We start from the raw sequence: 25,924 nt of genomic DNA, 5'->3' as shown, positions 1-25,924 counted from the left end.
CACGCAGCAGGTTTCCACGGCAGCCTGAAACCCACCGGAGTGGGTCGGTCCGGTGGAGCAGCAGGGAGCTGGTTCTGTTGGACTGTTTCTGAGGAGCAGCTGCAGGGGAAATCTGCTTCATCAGGATATTTTCAAGGTATTTTTTGCTGCAAACGCATCAGTTTAGCAGAACACAGAAGGATCCATTATTTCAGCTGAAACTACTCTAGTGACGTAAATTCGTGATTAGCCTGACTTACAGTGAGCTGAATATCCTCAAGTTCAACATACTTAGTATATTTATTTTTTATCAGGGTGCTTTCCATTGATAGAACATGACACTGTTCTATTAATAAACCTGAGAGGAAAAAGAATCAACTCATAACTTTTGATTCATAAACAATCTGTGTCACTGAAACTGTGATGCTGCGTAAAACATCCAGTTTGCAGCATTCATGGTGAATTTCTGGTGTTTTCTTCTCCAGGTTGGAACGATGGAGGAGAGCCAGATCCTGGTTGAAACCCTGAAGCTGCTGAGCCTGGAGGACTTTGCCTGGTTCAGGACTCTGGCTGAAGCAGAGCCGAGCTTGGTGACCTGCCTCTCCAGGGCCGGTCCGAGCCTTGAGTGGTACCAATGCCAATGTGTCAACACCAAATGATTTATCATCCAAAGCAACTCTATGTGTGTAGCACACATACTAGCATTAGCATTCATTGTACCAGCGCCATTATCACTTTTGATTTCAACATTACAAATGATGGATGATGGACACTGAACTCCTGAGTCCTGCACAAACAAACTTAGACCCTCAGTTTTCCCAGGCCGTCTGTCCTTAAACGGGACGCAAGACGAGCCCAGAGTCACCAGTTTATCTGAGATCTGAAACTCTTTTCTCCTTTGGGTCTGTTTACATGGCAGCACCAGCCTGAACCAGAACCAGTCCAGGTCCAGGCTGCACTGGTACAGCCTGGACCTGGACAGGACCTGCACCTGGACCTGGACCTGGACCTGGACCTGGACCTGGACCTGAACCTGGACCTGGACCTGGACCTGCACTGGACCTGCACCTGGACCTGGACCTGGACCTGGACCTGGACCTGGACCTGCACTGGACCTGGACCTGGACCTGCACTGGACCTGCACCTGGACCTGGACCTGGACTTGGACCTGCACCTGGACCTGGACCTGGACCTGGACCTGCACCTGGACCTGCACTGGACCTGCACCTGGACCTGGACCTGGACCTGGACCTGCACTGGACCTGCACCTGGACCTGGACCTGGACCTGGACCTGCACTGGACCTGCACCTGGACCTGGACCTGGACCTGGACCTGGACCTGGACCTGCACCTGGACCTGCACTGGACCTGCACCTGGACCTGGACCTGGACCTGGACCTGCACTGGACCTGTACCTGGACCTGGACCTGGACCTGGACCTGGACCTGCACCTGGACCTGCACTGGACCTGCACCTGGACCTGGACCTGGACCTGGACCTAGACCTGGACCTGGACCTGCACCTGGACCTGGACCTGGACCTGGACCTGGACCTGCACTGGACCTGTACCTGGACCTGGACCTGGACCTGGACCTGGACCTGGACCTGCACCTGGACCTGCACTGGACCTGCACCTGGACCTGGACCTGGACCTGGACCTGGACCTGGACCTGGACCTGCACCTGGACCTGCACTGGACCTGCACTGGACCTGGACCTGGACCTGGACCTGGACCTGGACCTGGACCTGCACCTGGACCTGCACTGGACCTGCACCTGGACCTGGACCTGGACCTGGACCTGGACCTAGACCTGGACCTGGACCTGCACCTGGACCTGGACCTGGACCTGGACCTAGACCTGGACCTGGACCTGCACTGGACCTGCACTGGACCTGCACCTGGACCTGGACCTGGACCTGCACTGGACCTGCACCTGGACCTGGACCTGGACCTGGACCTGGACCTGCACCTGGACCTGCACTGGACATGCACCTGGACCTGGACCTGGACCTGGACCTGGACCTGCACTGGACCTGTACCTGGACCTGGACCTGGACCTGGACCTGGACCTGGACCTGCACCTGGACCTGCACTGGACCTGCACCTGGACCTGGACCTGGACCTGGACCTAGACCTGGACCTGGACCTGCACCTGGACCTGGTCCAGGCTGCACTGGTACAGCCTCGACCAGGACCTGGACCAGTGCAGCCTGGACCAGAACCAGTCCAGCTCCAGGCTGCACTGGTACAGCCTGGACTTGGACCTGGACCTGCACCTGCACCTGCACCTGGACCTGGACCTGGACCTGCACCTGGGCCTGGACCTGGACCTGCACCTGCACCTGCACCTGGACCTGGACCTGGACCTGGACCTGGACCTGCACCTGCACCTGCACCTGCACCTGGACCTGGACCTGGACCTGGACCTGCACCTGCACCTGCACCTGGACCTGGACCTGGACCTGGACCTAGACCTGGACCTGGACCTGCACCTGGACCTGGTCCAGGCTGCACTGGTACAGCCTCGACCAGGACCTGGACCAGTGCAGCCTGGACCAGAACCAGTCCAGCTCCAGGCTGCACTGGTACAGCCTGGACTTGGACCTGGACCTGCACCTGCACCTGCACCTGCACCTGGACCTGCACCTGGACCTGGACCTGCACCTGCACCTGCACCTGCACCTGGACCTGCACCTGGACTTGGACCTGGACCTGGACCTGGACCTGGACCTGCACCTGGACTTGGACTTGGACCTGGACCTGCACCTGGACTTGGACTTGGACCTGGACCTGCACCTGGACTTGGACTTGGACCTGGACCTGCACCTGGACTTGGACTTGGACCTGGACCTGCACCTGGACTTGGACTTGGACCTGGACCTGCACCTGGACTTGGACTTGCACCTGCACCTGCACCTGGACCTGGACCTGGACCTGCACCTGCACCTGCACCTGGACCTGGACCAGGACCTGGACCAGTGCAGCCTGGACCAGAACCAGTCCAGCTCCAGGCTGCACTGGTACAGCCTGGACTTGGACCTGGACCTGCACCTGCACCTGCACCTGCACCTGGACCTGCACCTGGACCTGGACCTGGACCTGCACCTGCACCTGCACCTGGACCTGCACCTGCACCTGGACCTGCACCTGGACCTGGACCAGTGCAGCTTCAATGCTTTCTGCATGTTTGTTGGCCAGAACTCAACATTTCAGTGTCTTTCTGCTGAACTGAGTGAAACAGTGTTAGGGGCTCCCCCTGCTGGTCGCATCTGGTTCTTGCATCTTCAGAATTAAATTAGACATTCATATTTTTAAACCCAAATTACTGACAAACACTTTGTAAATTTAAATAACATTGTTGAAGTCTGTAATCCATACAACGTGCTGATATGTCTGGAGTCATATTAAATATTTCTCTGGCTTATAATGAACTCATTCTCATCCATCTGACTCACTTAGAAGATTCACAACTTTTAGCTGTTTGAGAAACATGGAAATTAAGATTATTCTGTTTTAATCTGTATCTGGTAATCTGCTTGTCTAAGATAATCTTAGGTGTTATCCTGATTTTTATGATAAATAAATGATCAACTTGTGTTGTTGATTGTGTTTGCTTGGAGGAAATGGACCAAAGGGAAAAATCTTACGGATACAAAGTCATCCGAAAGCCAGATCCAGACGTGCCTCTGAAAATGTCTGATGCCTTCGTCCTCACAGCCGGTCTGGAAACGGCTGAAGTTTGTCCTGAGGTACGATTCCATATGTGTATGTTTACTATGATACTGTCCAGTTCATGTTGATATTAATCCTGCATTTCAGACCAACAGTGGAAAGATGCAGCAGCTACAACCTGATCTCATTGGCTCTGCTGTTTCAGTATAAAATATTTATGAGCAATCAATATCTTACTTTAATTAGGCCAATGTCTTGCAGACAGGAGGATGGAGCTGAGCAAAATCAGCTCTAACAGGTTATATAACCAAACATCCTCCGTTCTCCAATAACCTTCATTGATCCTTTATTGATCATAATAGCTGGTCTTCAAAATGTGTGTCTGTTTGTTAAATCTAAGTTTGTCTGTGAACCGTAAAATAATCTTCAAACAGAAACAGCAGATTCCACATAATTTACTAAATGAAGATGAAGCCAAAGCTGTCAGGAAACCATTATTGATCGAATGCATTGATAAGCTGATCATCATATGTTATATTAGATTTGAAGAAATTATAAAGTCTTGCATAGATACAAAAACATTCATAAGAGAATGAAATAAAATAAAAAACACTGTAAAGCTGCTAAGTGATGTAACTCCAGCCATATTTATTGTTCTTACATTATTTTAATTTACATTAACTCAGTGCAGAAAGATGTTTCACTGTTTTGAACCAGTCACTGTGATTCTGTTACTGTGTTGTGATTTCTGCTCTCTGGGATCATGTGTGCAGGGATAATGAGAGGGAATTATGAGACTCAAATCTTCAATATCACAGACATTTTAACTCAGTAAATCCAATCCTTCCCTCCGTCCCTGTGAACAGAAACTAAAGCTCAGGTTTGACCCCAAAGGCCAAATTTCTTTGAAGTGTACATTAAAAATCCAGACACAGACTTCCAGATGAGACTCTCACCAGCGAAGCAGCCCAGCACCGTGTGGAAGTGCACACTTCGAAAAGGTCGCTCAAACACTCACACTGACTCTCATTCATCACTTTCATAGTTTATTTTCCCTGTTTGAATTTCAGATGAATACCAAAAAACTGAGGACGGAGAAGGTAAGAGACGAGATCCTTCATTTCTGCAGATAATTTTGGGTTTTAGATTCATTTCTAAGTGTTAAGAATGAATCAACATTCTGGAGATTCAACAAAGGACAGAAAGAAATGAATCAAACATTTCTTCTCGTTTCAGCTGCAGGTGGAGCATCTGGTGTCACTTTTTCACACAATGGTGACTTTTATACGGCTCATTAAAGGAAAATAAGTGATTATTTGTTAATAGTTCAGGTTCTGTTTGTTTTGTCCTCAGTGAATCATCACATGGATGCTCATCCGTCTCTTCTCATGCAAAAAGTGAGTCATTATCCTGGTTTCATTTTTGGATAAATGTTTGCCAGACCTTCTGGTTTTGTTGAGTTTGTATTAAATTTCCTGACCACTGCTTTTGTTTTCATTTTTCTGCCTTTGCTTCTCCTCTGGTTTTAAATTACTCAGAGTCTCCCTCATTGCTCTTTGCTCAGTCAGGGCAAAAACTCTCCCACTCTACAAAATAAATACAGATGTTATTTAATTAGAGATGCAACGAAACTGATTTCATTTCCTGAACTGTGTTTCCATGTCGCCAGGCGGCTTCCCTGCGCTCAGACAGAGAGAAGATTCTGGAAGTGATCAGAGATCTGAAGCAGCAGGTACTGAAAAGGTTCCGGTTTTTCCTGAAGGACGTTGAGTCGTCGGCCTGCAGAGCAGAGAGGAGGAGCCGCCGAGGATCACAGCCGCTCAGCTGGAGAACGCAGAACCCGAAGACCTGGTGGATCTGATGCTGCAGACCTTCTGCCTGCAGGCCGTGGAGAAAACCAAGGAGATTCTCAGGAAAATACCAGGAATGACCTGCTGGGGGCGCTGTCTGGAAGCGGCTCATGATCCAAACAGGAACCACTTCCAAACAAATTCAGGACGAACTTCAGAAACATTTCACACAAATAACTCCATTCATATTTTTATTCCCATTTTTTTCAGTGCAAATTATCAAATAAACTTTTGATGCATTTTTAGTCATTTCTGTCCAACATGAGGCCTGAAAGCTTTTTAATGGGAAACATCAGAGAAATCGACGTTAAAGCCAAAGAGTCTCAGCCAGAAGAAAGCTAACAAAGCTATGTTTAAATAATTACCTTTTAGATAATTAATCTAGCAACTGCCTAAAGAGAGACTGTGACTTTATCAAACAGGTTCTAATGGAAATAATATCCAACTGAAGACAGAAAAGGCATTATGGGACATTTATGTTTAATAAACAGGCATTCAAAGTTAAAAAGTTTTTTATTAAAGTTCAACAATTCGTCCTCATGTGATTGTTTCCAGGTTAAAAGTGAACATCCTCTGCACTGTGACGGTCCACAGGGTCCTGGTCCAGCTCCACCATTTGGTCCTGGAATGTCCTTCAGTGCAGATTCTACCGCAAGTCAATGTCTGAAAGAAAACATCAGAAATGCTCTCTGGTCACAGAATCACTTTGTCATTTTGAATGGACAGCATAGAAAACATTTTCAGGCTTTTACACAGAGGAGTGAAATGTTTCTGTCGCAGCAGCAGCAGCAGGTCGTTTATAAAGGTATGTGGAAATAATCTGCTCTCTGCTGCTTTCACATTTCTCATTGTTCTTTTGTATTAACGTGATGAGTCAACGAGTTTAAGCAGGAAAAGGCAGAAGAGCTCACCATCACTGAGAGACGCATTTGAAGCTTCGTCTGCCTGTTGAGGAAAAACAACTGCAGCAATAAAAACAACATTAGTTTCTGACAAAATCCACGTCAACAGGAGGAATTCAGTCTGGAGGGTTAATGTCACAAAGCCTCTGTTTCCTTATAAAACATCATTTCCCAGCAGCCTTTGTTCAGTCATGTGGCCAAATGGTGACACTTTAGGTCATTCCTGCCATCATGTCTGCTTGGTGAACCGTCTGTCTGGACCCGATCAGGTCCGTCTGGATCTCGGCTCCATCCATCTCAGCCGACCTCACAGGCGTTTCTAACTTGGTGGAAACTTGATGTTTCTCGCTGTTGGTCAGGGAGCTTCATGCTTTACCTGCAGGCCTGTTGCTCCAGCTGCTTTGGGTCGGACTGAACCAGTAGAGCGTCCTGCCCTGCTGCAGCCTGGCAGCCGTGATGACTGGGCCTCTGCCGGCTGTGACTGAGCATCAGATCATCACCTTTCACTTCCTGCACCGTCAGACTGCAGTCCATGCTGAAGTATCAGCTTTGAACCGACAGATTTCTGCTAAAACATCCCAGCAGCTTGAATGCTGAGTAGAAAAACTAGAATCAGATAAAAAGTAAAAACTTTGTAGTTGTGACTGAAGAGCAGCGGCTGCACATCACTGAACAAAGATGGTGGGAATATTTGAGTCTGGATGAAATTTTACTAGTGCTTTGCATATTTAAATGAAATAAAGAAGTAGAGCCGACCTGCAACTGGAGCCGGAACCGGAACCGGAGCCGGGTCAGGGTCAGCTGTTCCTAGACCTGCTTTCTTGGCTTCTTCAGCTGCAAATATAGAAAACAATGTTTGTTTTCAACAGTTTATCGCAAGTAAAGAAATATTTTAGAGATGAAAATCTGTAATGTTGATGCAGGTTCTGGGATTTGGGTTTGGGTTCGGTGTTGTCCCGTCCAGCCCTTCATTAGTTCCACCTGCTTCTTCCCCTGATCGCCTCCCTGTGGATTTAAAGCCACTTGGGTTCCTTGTTTTGTTGGGTCCGGTCTGGTTCTGGTCCGGTCTGGTTCTGGTCCTAGTCCATTCCGGTCCGGTCTGCTGTCAGTCTCAGGTCTAGGGGACAGATGTCCACTAAGGGGACAGATGTCCACTAAGGGGACGGGACAGTTTCCATGTCCTGAGTGTGAGTTGAGCATTTGAGGTTCCTTAAATGGGTGTAAAAAATTTAAGAAATATTTAAAATAAATTTTCACTTTCACATAATTCTGCAAAAAGATTTACAGACGTTGAAATGTTGGATTCTTTAGACTTTTGAAGAAGAGCTCACAGTGAAGGACAGAAAGTGTTTAGAGCTGCTTCATTTCACTGGCTCTGATTCAGATGCCTGGGATTCCATAGACGATGAAACGGCTGCTATAATAATACAATAATAAATAAACTGTTAACACAAAGATTTAAGGCCTTTTCAACATGAAATCAGTTTTGTTTGGCTATCTGTATTTACTATGCAAAAAGTATTTTAAATATCTTGAATTATGGCATCATTTTCATCTTGAATTAGAATTATGACTACAGTCAGAACAGAGAGACATCTCAAATTCACTTTGACTCATCAAAACTGATCATAACTTGATATTCAGTGATTCATTGCAAGTATCTTGAATTGAAGCCTCCAAACGACTGAGTGATAAATCATCCAGAAATGAGAGATAATTAATTATTTATAATTCTATATTGTTAGATATTCTCATTTGTTTCTAGATGCACAGAAAGTTTCCATATAAGGTCAGAGGCTGACAGTGGCCCCTCCCCCTTCCTGTTTGCTCGATCTGCACCGACATGGCATTGAGGGTCAGCAGTGACCCAGATCCAAACTGGAACAAAGTAAACTGAACTGGTTCCCAGTTCCCCCAACAAAGAACAGAAAAAACTGAAACTTTGATCCGTTTTTAGGCTTCAGTGAAGGTGAAGGTGGAGACGCACTGGTTTCACTTTCTCTCTGTGAAATCACTTCATTCAGAGAGAAAACGTTCAAACATGTTAAACGGTTCGGGTTCTCCTGCTGACCTGATCGGAACCAGTGGACCCAGAAGTTGAGATATTTACCCAGTTTGTCCGCCGCCTGCTTGCAGTTGGTGTCTCTCAGGATGTCCTCTGCTTCCTGCAGGACTCTCCTCTCGGTGTAAGCTTCAACCATCACATCTGTCACCACCAGGAAGTTTTTGTTCTCCACCTGGTTCGTCCTCACTACTCCCCGGTCCAGCAGTTCAGACCGGAACTTTTCAAAGTTCTTCTCTGTCAGGTTCTCCAGGATGTTCTTTAAAATGTGTTTGTGCGTCAATGAACCATTCTTCATAAATGATCCAGATGCTGAAGGTCTGACTCCGCCCGGAAACGTTTCCGCTCTGCTGAACCCACGGCGGGAACGTTCTCTGCTGAACCCAAGGCGGGAACGTTCTCTGCTGAACCCAAGGCGGGAACGTTCTCTGCTGAACCCACGGCGGGAACGTTCTCTGCTGAACCGACAGCGGGAACGTTCTCTGCTGAACCCACGGCGGGAACGTTCTCTGCTGAACCCACAGCGGGAACGTTCTCTGCTGAACCCACGGCGGGAACGTTCTCTGCTGAACCCACAGCGGGAACGTTCTCTGCTGAACCCACGGCGGGAACGTTTCTCTGCTGAACCCACGGCGGGAACGTTCTCTGCTGAACCCACAGCGGGAACGTTCTCTGCTGAACCGACAACGGGAACGTTCTCTGCTGAACCCACGGCGGAACGTTCTCTGCTGAACCCACGGCGGGAACGTTCTCTGCTGAACCGACAACGGGAACGTTCTCTGCTGAACCCACGGCGGGAACGTTCTCTGCTGAACCCACGGCGGGAACGTTTCTCTGCTGAACCCACGGCGGGAACGTTCTCTGCTGAACCGACAACGGGAACGTTCTCTGAACCCACGGCGGGAACGTTCTCTGCTGAACCCACAGCGGGAACGTTCTCTGCTGAACCGACAGCGGGAACGTTCTCTGCTGAACCCACGGCGGGAACGTTCTCTGCTGAACCGACAGCGGGAACGTTCTCTGCTGAACCCACGGCGGGAACGTTCTCTGCTGAACCCACGGCAGGAACGTTCTCTGCTGAACCCACGGCGGGAACGTTCTCTGCTGAACCCACGGCGGGAACGTTCTCTGCTGAACCCACAGCGGGAACGTTCTCTGTTGAACCCACAGCGGGAACGTTCTCCGCTGAACCCACAGCGGGAACGTTCTCTGCTGAACCCACGGCGGGAACGTTCTCTGCTGAACCCACGGCGGAACGTTCTCTGCTGAACCGACAACGGAACGTTCTCTGCTGAACCCACGGCGGGAACGTTCTCTGCTGAACCCACAGCGGGAACGTTCTCTGCTGAACCGACAGCGGGAACGTTCTCTGCTGAACCCACGGCGGGAACGTTCTCTGCTGAACCGACAGCGGGAACGTTCTCTGCTGAACCCACGGCGGGAACGTTCTCTGCTGAACCCACGGCAGGAACGTTCTCTGCTGAACCCACGGCGGGAACGTTCTCTGCTGAACCCACGGCGGGAACGTTCTCTGCTGAACCCACAGCGGGAACGTTCTCTGCTGAACCCACGGCGGGAACGTTCTCTGCTGAACCCACAGCGGGAACGTTCTCTGCTGAACCCACGGCGGGAACGTTCTCTGCTGAACCCACGGCGGGAACGTTCTCTGCTGAACCCACGGCGGGAACGTTCTCTGCTGAACCCACGGCGGGAACGTTCTCTGTTGAACCCACAGCGGGAACGTTCTCTGCTGAACCCACGGCGGGAACGTTCTCTGCTGAACCGACAACGGGAACGTTCTCTGCTGAACCCACGGCGGGAACGTTCTCTGCTGAACCCACAGCGGGAACGTTCTCTGCTGAACCCACAGCGGGATCGTTCTCTGCTGAACCCACAGCGGGAACGTTCTCTGTTTAAGTTCAATGTTATGAGGAAATTCTACAACTTTCCATCAAATTCAAACTGATTTTCTCTCAGTTTGCAGATTTTTGTTGTTTCATGTGTTTGATGGATTATTAAAGATGACAATGTTTCTGGAGGTGCAGTTGGGTTCCTTATTTTAAAACAACAGGTCAGTTCACCAGCAGACAGAGGTCCCTGAACGCACCATGTCAGACTTCTCCTCAGTCCAGCTGTGAACGTTCAGTGAACACACCCAGCTGGACTTCACACCAGAAACACTTTAAGACACTTGTTGCAGCTGGAGACCATTTTTAAAAGGTTCTGCTGCTTCTGAGGGATACAAACACTAAACAGGGACAAAGATGGGACACGACATAATGTGCATTTATTACTGCAGGCTGATGTTGAGAAAGAGGCTTCAGATCTTATCTCATGTTATCTCTGGTTTTTATGAACACATTAGGATTTTTGTCAAAGTCTAAGCAGCTTTAAGACTCGACATGGAGACGAAGACAGAAACGTCTCGGTCTGTTTCAAAACATCAATATTTTTCATTTCTAGCTTGAATTTCAAAATACAAGCAAAACCTGAAGGAATGCTTCAACGTTTCAATTTTTAGAGTAAATTATCCATAGATTTTTCTTTTGTTTTTCATTGTTCCTGCATGAACAGAATCACTAACCTCAGAAATGAGCAACAGAGAAATGTGACTGATGAATGCTGATATGATACGTCAGTTTTGTGTGAATGAGACGATTTAAACTGAGGATCAGAGGAAATCAAACAATAAAACAGACAAAAGAAACATAATTCACTGTAAATACATCACAACCTGGAGGCAAAACAATTCAAAGAAAGCAGAAATTTATGAAAGGAACGTTTCATGTCAAAGTTGATGCAGGGAATGATGACAGAATCAAAACGTTTTGGTCATAATTATCCATTTTAATTACTTTTGAAATAAGTTGAAGGCTTTTCTGAGATTCGTTTTATGTCTGTTTAATAAGTACTGTCCCTTTAATTTCCTTCTTATCTTTGTGTTTTCATTTCTCAGTAAGAGTCTCATAAAAAATGTTTTCATTGTCATGAAATATGTTTCTGTTTCACTCTTCAGGTTGGTGTCAGTGTTGACTTGGACTCTGTTCTGTTAAAGATGATCCGGTGTTCAAACAGAAACCGTCTTTGTTCCGGCCAGAACCAGAGGAGGAAGATTAACTGTGACGTTCGTCCTCACAGCGCCTCCCTTCACATTGGTTTCACATATTTTCACCATGATGAAAGGATGAAAGGACGTCATCATCCATATTTAAAGCTGAGTTTGGCTGTTTGTGTTTCTGTCCCGTCTAAAGCAGGTGAGGTTCTGACTCAGTCCAGGATCCGCTCACCTGGACCAGAGTCCGAATCGGTGCTGTTCTCCCATCTTGAGGAAACATCTCTGAAACTTTAGATGGTTGGTCTGACGGTAAGTTTGCTTTTTCCATATTTCCAACCTGTTTTCTTGATGTTTGAGACATTTAGTCTAATTCCAGTTTAAGTTTTAATCTCTTTCTGCGTTTCTGATTAAAACCTGCAACATTTTCACAGTGAAATTTCATTTATATCACTCAGATGATGGATCCTATATTCAGCTTTGTTGCATCTCATCATCTGTTCTGATTATCCTGCAGATCTTTGGTCTGTGGTTTTATTTACCGTAAAGTTTATTTCTTGAGTCTCTTTCCTTGTAAAAAAGAAGGAAAGCGAAAAGAGACGTCCAACCATTGAGTTATTTTGATGCAGTGATAGCGCCACCTCCTGACAGTTTTGGCAGAAAAGTCTTTTTTGTGTCTGTTGCTCTCTTAATGTTCGGTCACTGCTACTTTTTATTTTCTCACTAAAACACAAACAGCTGGTTGTTAGTAGATGGATATTAAAGAGTTGATAAAAACGTTTAAACTGAAGATCTTTACATTTTAACATCTGTATCACTTTGACTGGAATCAAAACAGACCCGGTTTAATTGTAAATGTATTGTGGAGAGGAAGCAGCCTGACGTCCATCTCTGAGCCGTTCAGAGAATTAGTTTTTACCGGTTTAATGATAAACTAAATGTGGATTTTCTTGTTAAATGAAAGAAGTGAAGCAGACTGACTGCTGTAGAAAGTGGATCTGTAATTCATGCTGGAGCCAAAATATTAAAGGCTCTCATACTAATTAAAAGACAAATGCATAATTTACACAATTCTGGGGTCAAATGTCATTCTCAGCAACAAATCAGGGAATGGGTCACTGACCTCTCAGTCAGATTGTTACTATTGTTTAAAACTCATTCAAGGTTTAAATAGAGAAAGAGGCTTCAGATCTTATCTCATGTTATCTCTGGTTTTATTTTATATTTGATTTTATATGTGTGTATATATAAAATACATATTTCATATATGCACATGTTTTCGTATGAAATGGTTTATCATTACATCTGATAACGATAAACCAGATGTAATGAATTAAGGAAAAACTGAATTCATTTTGAACATATTTTGATAACTATTAAGGTTTTCCTGCATTTTGGTGGTCTGAGGATTAGAGATGCCCCCTGCTGCTTTCACACGCTGATCTGACTGAAGCTGAAGCCTCAAAGTGAATCAGACTAACCATGGATCAGTGGCGCCACTTAGTGGACGGGTGCTGATGATGAACAGAAACCAGGAGCCAATCAGAGGAGCAGCTGATCTATGGAGAGGAATAATTATATGTATTGGATCTAGTGGTGTTACCATGCAGATGAATGATGGGAGTTTCCTGTGCAGGTGAATGCAGGAAGTGTGTGTGAGCTGGTGTGAACTCAGCGTTATGGATCGGTGTGGAGAACATGAGAGCCAGAGCAAAGGTCAGAGGTGAGGTCACCAGCTCTAACTGCTCAATGCAAACCGAGGCGAATGAAACAGGAATAAAGCAAAAGCTAAAATCAGATTGCATGAAAACTCTCTGGGAAATTATCTGCCTGCAATAAAAAAATAAATAACCGGTCAATGTGGATAAAATGTGACAGAATAGATGCAAATGAAGCAGAATGTGGTTAATATTACGGCAGTATAATAGATAATATAATAGAGTCCAGCTAAAGCACCGAGTCATTATCAATAGTTTCTATTGGAATGACAGAAACTTCTGTCCTGAAATTAGAAATATGTGAATAAAAATACCTTTTGCAATTATTAACATTAAAAAATGCATTTTGTTTCATCAGTGACTCAAACTACCTGCATGTGTGAGAATATTATCTCTGACTTCTTCACATGATGCAGGTCTTATGAAATCTGTTTCAATAAAGTTTCATATTCTCTCCTGTTCCAACTACAAAAGCAGCAATAAATCCGCTAATCCAGCATAAAAAGTAACAACAGTTTGTCCCCAGACTCAGCAGGACTCGGATCGGCACTCAGCAATCTGTGATGCTGCAGCTTTCAGATCCGTTTACCTGCCTTTGTTCACCGTGACAGACCAGAACCGGAGCCTGGTGCTGGATCTGACATGGAAACGGACCAGAACCAAAACCCGTCTGTGACCCACCAGCATGACGACCCACAGCGTGTCTGGATTCATCAGACACACTGTGTTTGTTTTTCCAGAAGTTATTAAAGATGATCAATTATATCTCAAATAGTATTTTGTCATAATTGTATGTTTAGAACTTCATCGTTTAAATTTTTCCCTCCAACTTTTATTTCACAGGAGTAATTAATGACATCTTATGCACATTCAGCGTTGCAGAATCACATTTGGGTGAAATGCAGAGGAAAGTCATGAACTGCGATGTTTTCCTGCCAGGATTCATCAGACAGAGAAAACGGAGGAAGAACCTGGAGCCACGTTTCAGAACATTGAGTTCACGTCCAGCCACACTGCGGCTTCAGGGAGGTGAGCTTTCAATCCCTCTGAAACGGATTAGAGGAATATTTGATTTTCATTTTTAGTTTTATTAAAACTCTCTGATGGGATGTTACAGGTTCAAGGTCTGAAGTTTGACTGTAATTTTGTCACTGAAGGAACAAAACTTGATTTGTGTTGACAAAATGTGTCTTGTGGATGTTGTAGGCGTGTATTTGGATGAGTTGCAAATGTAAAGAAGCTCCAGAGCAAATATACGTAACAAAAAATCAAAGAGAGGGAAATAAATGAGCAACACAAACCATGAACTGAACATTCGCCTGAACATTTGTGAGAAAAAGAAACTAAACCGTCTTCAAGAATCTGAATACAATAAAACTAGTTTAATATAAACTTTTTGGGTTATCTGAATAGTTTTGGTTTTCACAGTTATAAAACAGCAGGACACGACTTGGTGCTCGACTCCAACGTTTCTGTTACCTTCAAACCCAGAACTGATCCGGGTCAAAGCTCTCTCCTCTAACATCACACAGAAAACCTCTTTTCTTACCAAAAGGCAAATGACACGAACATCTCAGATGTTCAACAATCATAAAACTTCACATGTGTAGTAGTCAAGCCTCCATCTGTTGGTTGGGAAACACAAACTGTGACAATCTGGTCTGCAGGTCTGAACCTTTAAACAGCCAGAATCCTGTTAGACAGAGCTGACTCTCTTCACTCTCTATTTCTGCAAAGTTTTAATCTATTTATTTCTTCTCATCTGACTCCTGTTGAAGTAAGTTTTTTCCAGGTTTTGAACCTATCTGAAGTTTTGTGTGAAAATGTTCTACAGCTACCGGATAGTTTAAAACTAAGTTTGCTTCATGAACCAGCAGGACAGAGACACATGACCTGCTTCATGATCCGACAGCTTTCACATTGCTTCCTTCTGCTGAGAAAGGTTCTGTATAAACACACTGTACTGACTGATGTTCTGGACTGATATTTGCACATCCTGAAGACGCGCAGAGGAAACAACAGGAGCTAATTATTCGTGGCTCCTCCTCAGAGAAGATGGGCAGACGTCAGATGTTCCCATTGTTCAGTCTGAACAGCAGGATCAGGCACAGCTGGACTCCATATTCATGGTGTGTTCATGTGCAGCTATGCTACATCTGTTCTGTTTCTCCATGCTGCTGTTTATGGACGGAGACTTGTCGCTCTTTTCAGCAGCAGTCTGCCTGAGTTCAGTCTGATGATTCCTTCATATCTGATCCTGTTCCAGATGCTGGAGGAAAACATCATTAGCTTTGTGCGAAACGAGTTAAAGACCATCCAGAGGTTTCTGAGCTCCGACTGTCCAAAACTCGTCGAGGATCAGAGGGAGGATGTGAATGTGTGGGACGGTGATGAAGAGCAGAAGAGAAGCAGCAGAAAAGCTTTTGTGAAAATCACTGCAAATTTTCTGAGGAGGATGAAGCAGGAGCAGCTGGCAGTCGGCCTGCAGAGCAGTAAGATCAGGTTTTTATGAAGATTTGGATGATCGCTAATTAATGGAAGTCATTTACAGAGCTTTGCAAAAGTATCAACACCCCCAAAACTCTTTCCCGTTTCGTCGTCTTACAACATATCACAGTATCTTAGCTGTTTCTACCACTGCAGATGTTCCTGCACGTATTTGTTGGAACCACATGTCCAGTGTGGGGTTCACTTCCCCCAGTGCTCCAATGCCCCTGGGCACTACAGCCACCTTCACCTGCCAGGCCCGTTGCAGCTCTTCCCTGAGCTACAGCAGTTTCTTTCCTCCGTTGCTTCCATCGTTTAGGAAAGCTGCATCGATCACAATGGCTGCCTTCTGCTGCCCATCAAAGATAAAAAGGCTAAATCTTACCAGCACCTTGTCAATAATTCCTTTATATTGATGAAAAACTTACAGTCATTTTATGTCACTTATAAAATTGGGAAAATGTTTTGTTATCAGTTAAATAAATTGTCAATGGAACAAATAATTTTTCATTCATATTAAAGAATTATTGACTTAATCTAAACTCCCATTTCTTGCTGAAAAGTTATTTCTACGTTAGTTTTGTCTTATTCCAAGTCTACTAAGATATTTGCAGTTGAATCTAGACCAAGATTCCTTGGAGATATTTTGTGTTTTGTAATGCAGTCCGTTTGTATCTGAAAGTCTCACAAGATCATTTTATTTCTTTGATGGATACTTCTTAGTTTTTCTTGAGTAAAAATATGCTGAAGTAATGCCACTCCTCCTTGAGGAGGATGTTTTTTATTATTCTCTCCACCTCAGCCCATGTGATCAGGGCAGGTATTGTTTTCCTGAGGAAGATTAATTAGCAGCAGCCTATTAAAATCTGAAAATGTGTAAATTCTGCAAAATATTTTCACCTGAAGTTATTTTAGTTATTTTGATAGTATATGTTCAAAGCTTTTGTTGCTATTGTAATTTTTATTTATCAAGCTTTTCATTTATTCAAAGCAATATTGTGTCCTGCTTTCGACATGTAAAATGTTTTTTTTTCCATCAACAGGAATATAAGTTAGATCCGCTGTCCTGCTTCTCTCCCTCAGTCGTGACAAATCCATAACTCACTTTAAAGAAGAAGGAGGAAGATTTCACGTTTCTTCATTGCGTTGCTTCTTCTTTTTGTCTTTTTCTTGAGGCTGTGTTCAAACTTGAGGGTGAGGGATGGGCACCATGGGGGAAACTGAAGGAGATTCATCTTTTTCTGGAGCAAATTTATGTATTTCTTATCTCTTACCATGCTTCACACATTTTAGTTAAATATGTTGTCATTCTGATTTAATATAGTGCTTGAGCCTGATTGGTGCCTTGTTCCCCTCGGCCTCTTGGTGCCCTACTCACAATGCGTTGGGGCATTATGAACTACAGTATTGTGTTTATACAATCCCAATAAAAATTTTGCAGTTGTAAAGTGACAACTTATAAATGGTTCAAGAGCTACAAATACCTTTGAAAGGTATTTAGATGATCTCTGTTAAAGAAATACAGATGGGAATTATCCTAATTATGTTTTTATGATTATTCAGAACATGGTGTTGCTGTTTGTGAGCCCAAACATAAAGCAGCTCTGAAGAAGAAGTTCCAGTCTGTGTTTGAGGGAATCACTAAAGCAGGAAGTCCAACCCTTCTGAACCAGATCTACACAGAGCTCTTCATCACAGAGGGAGGGACTGGAGAGGTCAACCAGGAACATGAGGTCAGACAGATTGAAACAGCATTCAAGAAACAACACAGACCAGAAACAACAATCAGACGAGAAGACATCTTTAAAGTCCCACCTGGAAGAGATCAACCAATCAGGACAGTGATGACCATGGGTGTGGCTGGCATTGGGAAAACAGTCCTAACACAGAAGTTCACTCTGGACTGGGCTGAAGACAAAACCAACCAGAACATCCAGTTCATATTTCCATTCACTTTCAGAGAACTGAATCTGCTGAAAAAGAAAAAGTTCAGTTTGGTGGAACTTGTTCATCATTTCTTTAGTGAAACCAAAGGAATCAGCAGCTTTGAACACTTCCAGGTTCTGTTCATCTTTGATGGCTTGGATGAGAGTCGACTTCCACTGGACTTCCACAACAAGGAGATCCTGACTGATGCTACAGAGTCCAGCTCAGTGGATGTTCTGCTGACAAACCTCATCAGGGGAATCTGCTTCCCTCTGCTCTCCTCTGGATAACCACACGACCTGCAGCAGCCAATCAGATCCCTCCTCAGTGTGTTGGCATGGTGACAGAGGTCAGAGGGTTCAATGACCCTCAGAAGGAGGAATACTTCAGGAAGAGATTCAGAGAGAAGAAAGAGGCCAGCAGGATCATCTCCCACATGAAGACATCAGGAAGCCTCCACATCATGTGCCACATCCCAGTCTTCTGCTGGATCACTGCTACAGTTCTAGAGGATGTGATGGAGGCCAGAGAGGGAGGAGAGCTGCCCAGAACCCTGACTGAGATGTACATCCACTTCCTGGTGGTTCAGACCAAAGTGAAGAAGGTCAAGTATGATGGAGGAGCTGAAACTGATCCTCACTGGAGTCCAGAGAGCAGGAAGATGATTGAGTCTCTGGGAAAACTGGCTTTTGATCAGCTGCAGAAAGGAAACCTGATCTTCTATGAATCAGACCTGACAGAGTGTGGCATCGATATCAGAGCAGCCTCAGTGTATTCAGGAGTGTTCACACAGATCTTTAAAGAGGAGAGAGGTCTGTACCAGGACAAGGTGTTCTGCTTCATCCATCTGAGTGTTCAGGAGTTTCTGGCTGCTCTTCATGTCCATCTGACCTTCATCAACTCTGGGGTCAACCTGATGAAAGAAACACAGAATTTCTTGTGGTTGTGGTGGTTCCTTTTCTTTAAGAAAAAGGTTGAACCAGGAAGCTTTTATCAGAGTGCAATAAACAAGGCCCTACAGTTTCCAAATGGAAACCTGGACTTGTTCCTCCGCTTCCTCCTGGGACTTTCTCTACAGACCAATCAGAGTCTGCTACAACATCTGATGTCACAGAGAGGAACTGACACACACACCAACCAAGATATAGTTAAATACATCAAGGACAAGATCAATAAGGATCTGACAGTGGAGAAAAGCATCAATCTGTTCCACTGTCTGAATGAACTGAACGATCGGCTCACCATCGACACTAACACAGTGAACACCTAGAACCCGTCTGCACTGGGTGGCCCAACCAGAGGCATAACTCCTGGGATCACTGGGACTCACACCCCCATGTAGGGGATGTGTGTGTGCACATGTATGTGTAAACCTGTATGAATATTAAGTAACCTATAAATTATGTAAGAAAGGGAGGAAAATCAGAGAGAGAGAAGAAGAAAGTTGTTTTTTAACATGAGGAAATGAGCACAATGTGGTGATAAGAAACGCCTCCACTTGTGAGGTGATAAAATGTATTTTTTAGTTTTTTAAAAAGTTTTCGAGGCTCTAATAAAGTTTTCTAGGCTCCAGTGGTTGAACAGGAAATTGGGAGGAGAGAGAAGAGAATGACATGCAGCACATTCTCCAGGTTGACAAATAAAACCTATAAATAACGTCCTAAACAAAACATAACTTGCAGGCTTAATGTAAAACTGGTTGAAAAATGACTGGATTAGGAATTTCTTAGCCTCTGTTTCTTTTCTTTTATACAAGCAGACAGCAATAAGCTCAACAACACAAAAGTTTTATATTTATCACAAACTATTTATCTAAGAATCGATTTCTTCCTGTAATGGAAATGATTTCTGATTAAGTTCTGTTTCCATACTTTCATGAATTGTTCTTCTTTGTTCCCTTTTCTACACGGTTTTCATGTTAAATTGCATTTTTTGCTAAGTTAGTTTTACTATCTTGAATCTGTTATTCTAAATAAAGACTAACACAAAGGTGACACAGTAACGTTCATTTTGGAAAAAATCAGTTTTTTTCTTATAACAAATAAAACAAACCAGATATAACAACTTTTGGCTTCTTAACAGTCCGGAGTATTAAATTATGATTACAATTATCATCTAATACAGATTTAACTCTAATCTTAATTTAACTTGAACCTGAAAAAGTCCAAATGTGTAAAATCAGCTTTTTGATGTTTGGTGTGAAAAGAAAACCAGGATTCATCAAAGACAAAAAGCTAAATGAACTAAACTTGCCACTCAAAGCTCTTCACACTGCAGCCACATTCACCCACACACACATTTACACACATGCAGGTCAGTGGGCAACTTGCTACTAAGTGCCCTGCCCAGGGGCACTTCAACATGTGGCTGCGGAAGCAGAAATCAAACCTACAACCTTCTGATCACAAGACGACCATCACAGAGTCACAGTCGTCCTAAAAAGCCACTGCACAATCCTTTTGTTAATATTTTCTAAAATACTGATTTAAACGCAGCATAACGAGCTGCAGTTCAGGTCACCTGGTCAGTTTTCTCCTCTGAAGAAACATTTGGGTTTAAATCCGTAAGCAGGGTGTCTTGTCACTGTGAGTTTTTCTCCTGGTAAGCCTGTTTTTGTTGTAAATCTTCTTCCTCGGCTCTCAGCGTGGTGGACAGCAGCAGATCTGCTTTTGCTTTTTGCAGATCATTTCTAGCTTGTTCTGCTTGTTGTTCATCACGAGAGTTGAGCTCCTTGTACAAATCTTTAACATTCTCCAGCCTGGGCAGTCTGTTCTTTGTCTTTCAGGATCTGCATCTCTTCTCTGATGCTGTCGATAATCGCCTTGTCCTCCTCCAATTTCTCCAGATGACTTTTTCTCTCCTCACTTATATGCAGCTCTAATTTTCCAAGTTGTTCTTGACTGGTTTCTTTCACAGATCATATTTTCTTTCTTTTCTTCTGAAAGAGCGTTTCATCCTGCTGTGTCTTGTTCTGGTGTGTTTCAACCTCCTGCTGTAATTCCCAGCTTCGCCACCGGGCGGCGCGGCTGTTAGTGAATAATATTTTGTTTTGTACAAAAGTTGTACATAAAGCTGTTCGGTTCGGCAGACGGGATGTTGCAGGATGGTTTGTTATTGCGTCCATATGAGTTCATATGGTTTCGGTTTCACAATATGTGTGTTTTAGTTTTCTGAAGATATTCAGTTATTAGAGTTTCTTAGAATAAGCTAAGCTAAGCTAACTTCTATCGATATTATGTTTAGTCGCTTTATTTTCCTTTATCTAACTTTTGAAACAGACAGATATGATTATAATATGTTTGTACATGAGGCTCAAACACACACACGCACGCACACACACACGCACGGACACACACACACACACCTTTCCAAACCACCTGCAACCTGCTGACTAAACAAAGACAAACATCACCTGCATCACCTGGACTCCTCATTGGCTCGGGGTCACCTGGGCATCCAGCCGGTAAGAACTCTGTGATCTTCCCTTCTGGACTCCAGCCCTGCAAACAGCAGGATAACATCTGTTCATATTTACTCTTCAGATCCTCATATAAACGTGAAGCTGATTGAATTCGTGTTGTGCTTTTCTCCTGTCTCACCTCCTGCCAGGTCTTTCCATGCTTCCTTCAGTCCAGCTTTCAAAGTTGCGTCTGAATTCATTGTATGAATGTTTGATCTCGTTCAATTGTTTCTGAAACTCTTGTCTTGCAGGGACTGAATCTGTCTTTGTTTCTCGGAGGACATCGTTCTCTGCTCCTGTCATGAAATGAGGGAAGACGAGAGTAGCCATCAACAGTTGAAAAGTCGGGCTTGCTTTATTAGCACGAGCATTCCACTAACAACATGAACATACTCTTATTCGAACTCGTTTATCACTGTATAGTTCTTTAGAGCGCCCCCAGTGGGCAGGAACCCAAGCTGCTGTTACTATAGATAAACAATAGTCTCACAACATCTCCCTTCTTTTAAAGTTAAACATTGGAAGATCCTAAACATCTGCAAGTTAGCTTAATGTTTTAAATGATACTTAAATGGTACATTCTCTAATACAATTAATTACTCAGGTTAGCTTAATCTTTAGCTGTCAATGTCTCTTTCAACAAAGACTTTTTCCCAACATAACTTAGATGTTTTCAGAACAACTTTACCACATTTCCTTTCCTTTTTTTTTTTTTTTTTTTAACGACAAACCTTAACAAATCTCATGCAGAACAATACAGGACATCACAGGGGTAGACTGCCCTCAGCCCTGCTAGGGATTATTATGCCCTTTTGAACCTTATCAGTCTCTGAATCTCAGAGGCAGCTTTATTTCACGTCCCCTGGAAGTTCTTCTCACAGGAGTACTTGGTGGGGAAGAGGACCCTGAAGGAGGGCTTGCTACTGGCTGATTTGATGGTGGTTCAGGTGGAATGGCCACTTCTGTCGCTGGGGATCTGCAGTCCTGCGGTGGTACTGCAGACTCAGCTGCATGTTGTGCTGCAGGAATATCAGTCCCAGGAACTTCCTGAAGGTGGCGTCTGTTGCGACGAGTCACACTCCCATTGGCCATTTCTACGAGGTAGGATCTCGGCTCCTTGGACTTACTGATAACTTTGGCAGGCGATGTCCACCCTTTTTCCCCATCCAGTTTCACTCTCACGTGTTGACCCGGGAGAAGGTCAGAAAGAGGGCGAGCTGAGTGTCTGCGGTTGTAGAAGAATCTGTAAGAATCTTTGGCCTTGGCATCCTTCATGTAGACTAGGTCTGAGTCGATGCGCTTGGCATCAATGTTTTTTCCAGGACAGGAACAGTGGTGCGGATCTGTCGTCCAGTTGCGCTGGACTGCAACCTGTTGCTGCAACTGGTGTGGAGCGGTAACTCATGAGGGCTAAGCAGGGGTCAGGCTGTTTAAGGATATACTTAGCAGTCTGAACGGCCCTTTCTGCAGCTCCATTAGATTGTGGGTAATGGGGGCTTGAGGTTATGTGAGTGAACCCATATTTCTCCTTGAACTCTTGGAACTCTGATGAGGTAAACTGTGTCCCATTGTCACTGACAAGTACCAACGGGATGCCCCATCTCACAAACATGTGCTTGAGCTTGTTGATAACTTGAGTGCTGGAAGCGGTAGTGAGGGAAGCAATTTCAATGTCTCTTGAAAAATAATCAACAGCAACAAGATATGTCTTACCCTCGAGCACAAACAGGTCAACTGCAATTCTCTGCCATGGACCACTAGGCAGGGATGTTGTCATCAGTGGTTCATGTCTCTGTGTAGGTTTGTGCTCTCTACAAAAATCAAAGAACCAGCCCATCCAACTCCGATAGGTGACCTCTGACTGCATAGTATCCATGCGTTGGTGAGCTCCCTGCCATATTGCGGGGCCACCCTTTTCTGATAAACATGACCACTTTTTGAAGCTCAGCATCCTTTTGTGTAGCCTGGCGGATTTCCTCCAGCTTTGGTGACCTGATTGGTTTGCTAGCCACCATAGCGTTAACATATGCCTTTACTTGTGTTTCAGTGTCCAGAACATAACTGTCTTTCAACGGATGTCTGGAGAGTGTGTCAGCGACAACAAGCTGTTTACCCGGGACATGTTCAGCAGTGACATTGAACCTCATAAGACGCATAAGTAGTCTCTGGCATCTTAGTGGCGATTTGTCAAGATCATAAGAGTTGATCAATGGTACAAGTTTGTTTAATCGTTTTAGATCCACACACACCCTGACTTCATCCTTGTTGCGTTTTGGAGCAGGCACCAACCATGTTGGTTCGGTGACCTCCTCAATGATCCCAAGATTCAGCATCCGCTTTAGTTCTTTCTCCACCTTTGGAAGGAGGGAAAAAGGGACTCGGCGTGGTGTATTGACGCTGTATGGAATTGCCTCTTCCATCAGCTCAATTTTAACCGGCACACAGTTCAGTAGACCTATTTCCCCGAACACATGACCGGATAACAAATAGTCACCACTGATGGCATTGACTCGTTTGACCAGTTTCATTTGCTTTGCCACTGCTCTGCCTAATAGGTTACTGACAAACTGTCCTTTGATAACTGTAATCCAGTACTGGTATGTCTGACCATTGTGTGTGGTGGTAGCGAGGAACGAACCCACACATCTGACCTTTCCCCCTGGACTGTACACAGTTGATCTGGACTTGTGCAGTTTTGGTTTTTGCTGTAGACTGTTGAAAGTTGCATCTGTCATGACTGTGGTATCAGCACCAGTGTCAATTTTAAAATTCACTGGGCTACCATTCATCAGCAGCTCGATGTCCCAGTCGATATCTGAATCTGACTCTTCGATGACAGTTGACTTTGCTGTTGCTCTTAGGAACAGTTCACCAATAAAAAATGAATCCTCATCTGAATCTGTAGCAGCTTCAGCTCTGACTTGTTTTAGCATTTTAGTTTTACACACAGCCTCAAAATGTCCCATTTTGTTACACTTTCTGCATCTTTTATTTCGGGCAGGACAGTTTTCCTTTCTGTCGTGCATCCTATCACATCTGTGACAGTTCAGTCTATTCTCGCTGTATTTCTGTGCTTGTTTCTGCCGTGGTTTCTCATAGCTCCTCTTTGTGCTGCTAAACTGTTTCCGTCTCACCTCATTCACTGTAGTTTCCACGCGCTCTGCACTTTGCTGTTTCACTTGTTCACTGACGTGGAAGCTGGATAGCTCTCTCCAGAGTCAGATCCGCTTCCAGTTGAAGTTTTTGAGAAACCTCCTTATACATTATTCCAATAACGATTCGGTCCCGGATCTGCTCATCTTTCCCCGCGCCGAACTCACAGTGCTGCGCCAGCTCATATAAGCTCCGCACAAAAGCTTCAACCGTCTCACCGGCCCTCTGGCTCCTTTTGTGAAAACAGGCGCGGTCATGGAGAACGTTTCTTTTTGGAACCAAGTGTTCGTCAAACTTCTGCATCACTAAGGCGAAGTCATACTCTGGATGTAGCATATCCTCCGTAGCGGCGGGAAACACGAAAGAGCCGTAAATAGGTTCGGCATCTCTCCCCATAGAGTACAGGAGCGAATTCACCTGCACTTCACCGCTCTCCCTGTCGAGTTTCGACGCGACTCTGAAGCGGGAAAACCTCTGCCGCCAGGTCGGCCACTCCGCAGGCTGGGCAAAATCAAACGGCTCCGGAGGTCCAAACTTTGCCATTGCGCTCTCTCGGTAGGCGTTTAAGTCCTTAGTTCTGACACCATGTCATGAAATGAGGGAAGACGAAAGTAGCCATCAACAGTTGAAAAGTCGGGCTTGCTTTATTAGCACGAGCATTCCACTAACAACATGAACATACTCTTATTCGAACTCGTTTATCTCTATATAGTTCTTTAGTGCGCCCCCAGTGGGCAGGAACCCAAACTGCTGTTACTATTTGTGACCTCGGTTACCACCTTAGTTATGTGTGAAGAACCTTAAATCCTCTGGTGTTGTCTTTTTACCAGATCACACATAAGTTTGTAAAGAAAATGATCAGAGGCACTGATGCAAATTAACCACAGTTTATTTAATCACAATAATGCTAGGCATAAATAGTCAATTCATTTTATTGTACAATATCAACCACTTTAAAATCCTAAATCTATGCTGGCCCTGGAAACCTTACCGCTGATGACCAGTTACTTTGATTAAATAACATCAGACTGCTTGGGGGAGAAATAATAATTTTAAAAAAACAAATGTAACTGAATACACCTAGGTGTTCCCAAACAAAAACACACTCGCACAACAAAAAAAAACTCCCGGTGAATAACACAAAACAAGAAACTCCCCTTCCACTAGTCTCCTCAATCTAGATAAAACAGCTTGGAACCAGGGACAGCACAGGTTATCTACAAGCGAGCCTGGAGGGCTGAACAATAAAAACTCCCAAAAGAATAAAAAGTTTAATCCATAAATAACCAAAACAAACTAAAACCGAAACAGTAGCAGGCCAACCTGCACACAACAGAGAATAAAATTAAACAGATATTTTAAATAACCACATAATAATGAACTGCCTTTACCTTCGCTAAAAGCTAGCAGAGCTCTGTATATCCTCTCCAAGAGGAGGTTTCCTGCAATAAAATGGAGCCATCAGAAATAATTCTCAACCCAGCGCACACTTCATGTTAACCATACCTGCAGAGAAATCAGCCTGGACTCTCACCCTCTCAGCGATCTACCCGCTTTTAAATGTAAATACCGATTGCTTGCCTCCGTAATGAATCAGCTGCGCTAAAACAGCGTCTTCCTTATATGGGCAACCGGAAGAGTGCATAATGGACATAATGCCCC

General features: G+C 44.6%; 2 protein-coding genes and 1 long non-coding RNA gene across 5 annotated transcripts; 2 read left to right on the top strand and 1 right to left on the bottom strand.

The window, feature by feature from the left end:
• The first annotated feature begins 3,234 nt into the window (after nucleotides 1-3,234).
• Nucleotides 3,235-5,429, top strand: LOC129353552 (uncharacterized). Its single transcript, XR_008605031.1, has 5 exons — nucleotides 3,235-3,729; nucleotides 4,723-4,752; nucleotides 4,889-4,927; nucleotides 5,006-5,049; nucleotides 5,322-5,429. It is a non-coding gene; the product is annotated as an uncharacterized LOC129353552 (long non-coding RNA).
• Nucleotides 5,430-16,734: 11,305 nt separating this feature from the next.
• Nucleotides 16,735-24,425, bottom strand: LOC129353585 (uncharacterized). 3 transcript variants are annotated; one of them, XM_055022930.1, is made up of 5 exons: nucleotides 21,249-24,425; nucleotides 21,062-21,149; nucleotides 18,470-18,562; nucleotides 17,539-17,631; nucleotides 16,735-17,430 (listed from the first exon to the last, which is right to left on the bottom strand). In XM_055022930.1, exon 1 carries the CDS (start codon nucleotides 24,133-24,135, stop codon nucleotides 22,930-22,932), a length of 1,206 nt encoding a protein of 401 aa, XP_054878905.1. In that variant the 5' UTR covers nucleotides 24,136-24,425; the 3' UTR covers nucleotides 16,735-17,430; nucleotides 17,539-17,631; nucleotides 18,470-18,562; nucleotides 21,062-21,149; nucleotides 21,249-22,929. The 3 variants fall into 3 exon arrangements, with proteins under 3 accessions (XP_054878905.1, XP_054878906.1, XP_054878907.1); XM_055022931.1 differs by lacking the exon at nucleotides 16,735-17,430 and having other exon boundaries at nucleotides 17,543-17,631; nucleotides 21,071-21,149; XM_055022932.1 differs by lacking the exons at nucleotides 16,735-17,430; nucleotides 17,539-17,631 and adding an exon at nucleotides 18,326-18,382.
• LOC129353586 (NLR family CARD domain-containing protein 3-like) lies at nucleotides 17,917-19,540 on the top strand. Its single transcript, XM_055022933.1, has one exon. The coding sequence runs from the start codon at nucleotides 17,987-17,989 to the stop codon at nucleotides 18,917-18,919; it is 933 nt and encodes a 310-aa protein (XP_054878908.1). The 5' UTR covers nucleotides 17,917-17,986; the 3' UTR covers nucleotides 18,920-19,540.
• Nucleotides 24,426-25,924: the final 1,499 nt, after the last annotated feature.

The sequence above is a fragment of the Poeciliopsis prolifica genome, unplaced genomic scaffold (genome assembly GCF_027474105.1).
Source record: "Poeciliopsis prolifica strain line A6 unplaced genomic scaffold, Auburn_PproV2 SCAFFOLD092, whole genome shotgun sequence".
Classification (NCBI taxonomy): Eukaryota; Metazoa; Chordata; class Actinopteri; order Cyprinodontiformes; family Poeciliidae; genus Poeciliopsis; species Poeciliopsis prolifica.
This window is presented reverse-complemented; position numbering and strand designations above follow the sequence as displayed.

Excerpts from the sequence above, each read along its gene's own strand:
- LOC129353586 (XM_055022933.1), top strand. The coding sequence starts at position 17,987 with ATGGTGACAGAGGTCAGAGGGTTCAATGACCCTCAGAAGGAGGAATAC.
- LOC129353585 (XM_055022930.1), bottom strand. The coding sequence starts at position 24,135 with ATGCACGACAGAAAGGAAAACTGTCCTGCCCGAAATAAAAGATGCAGA.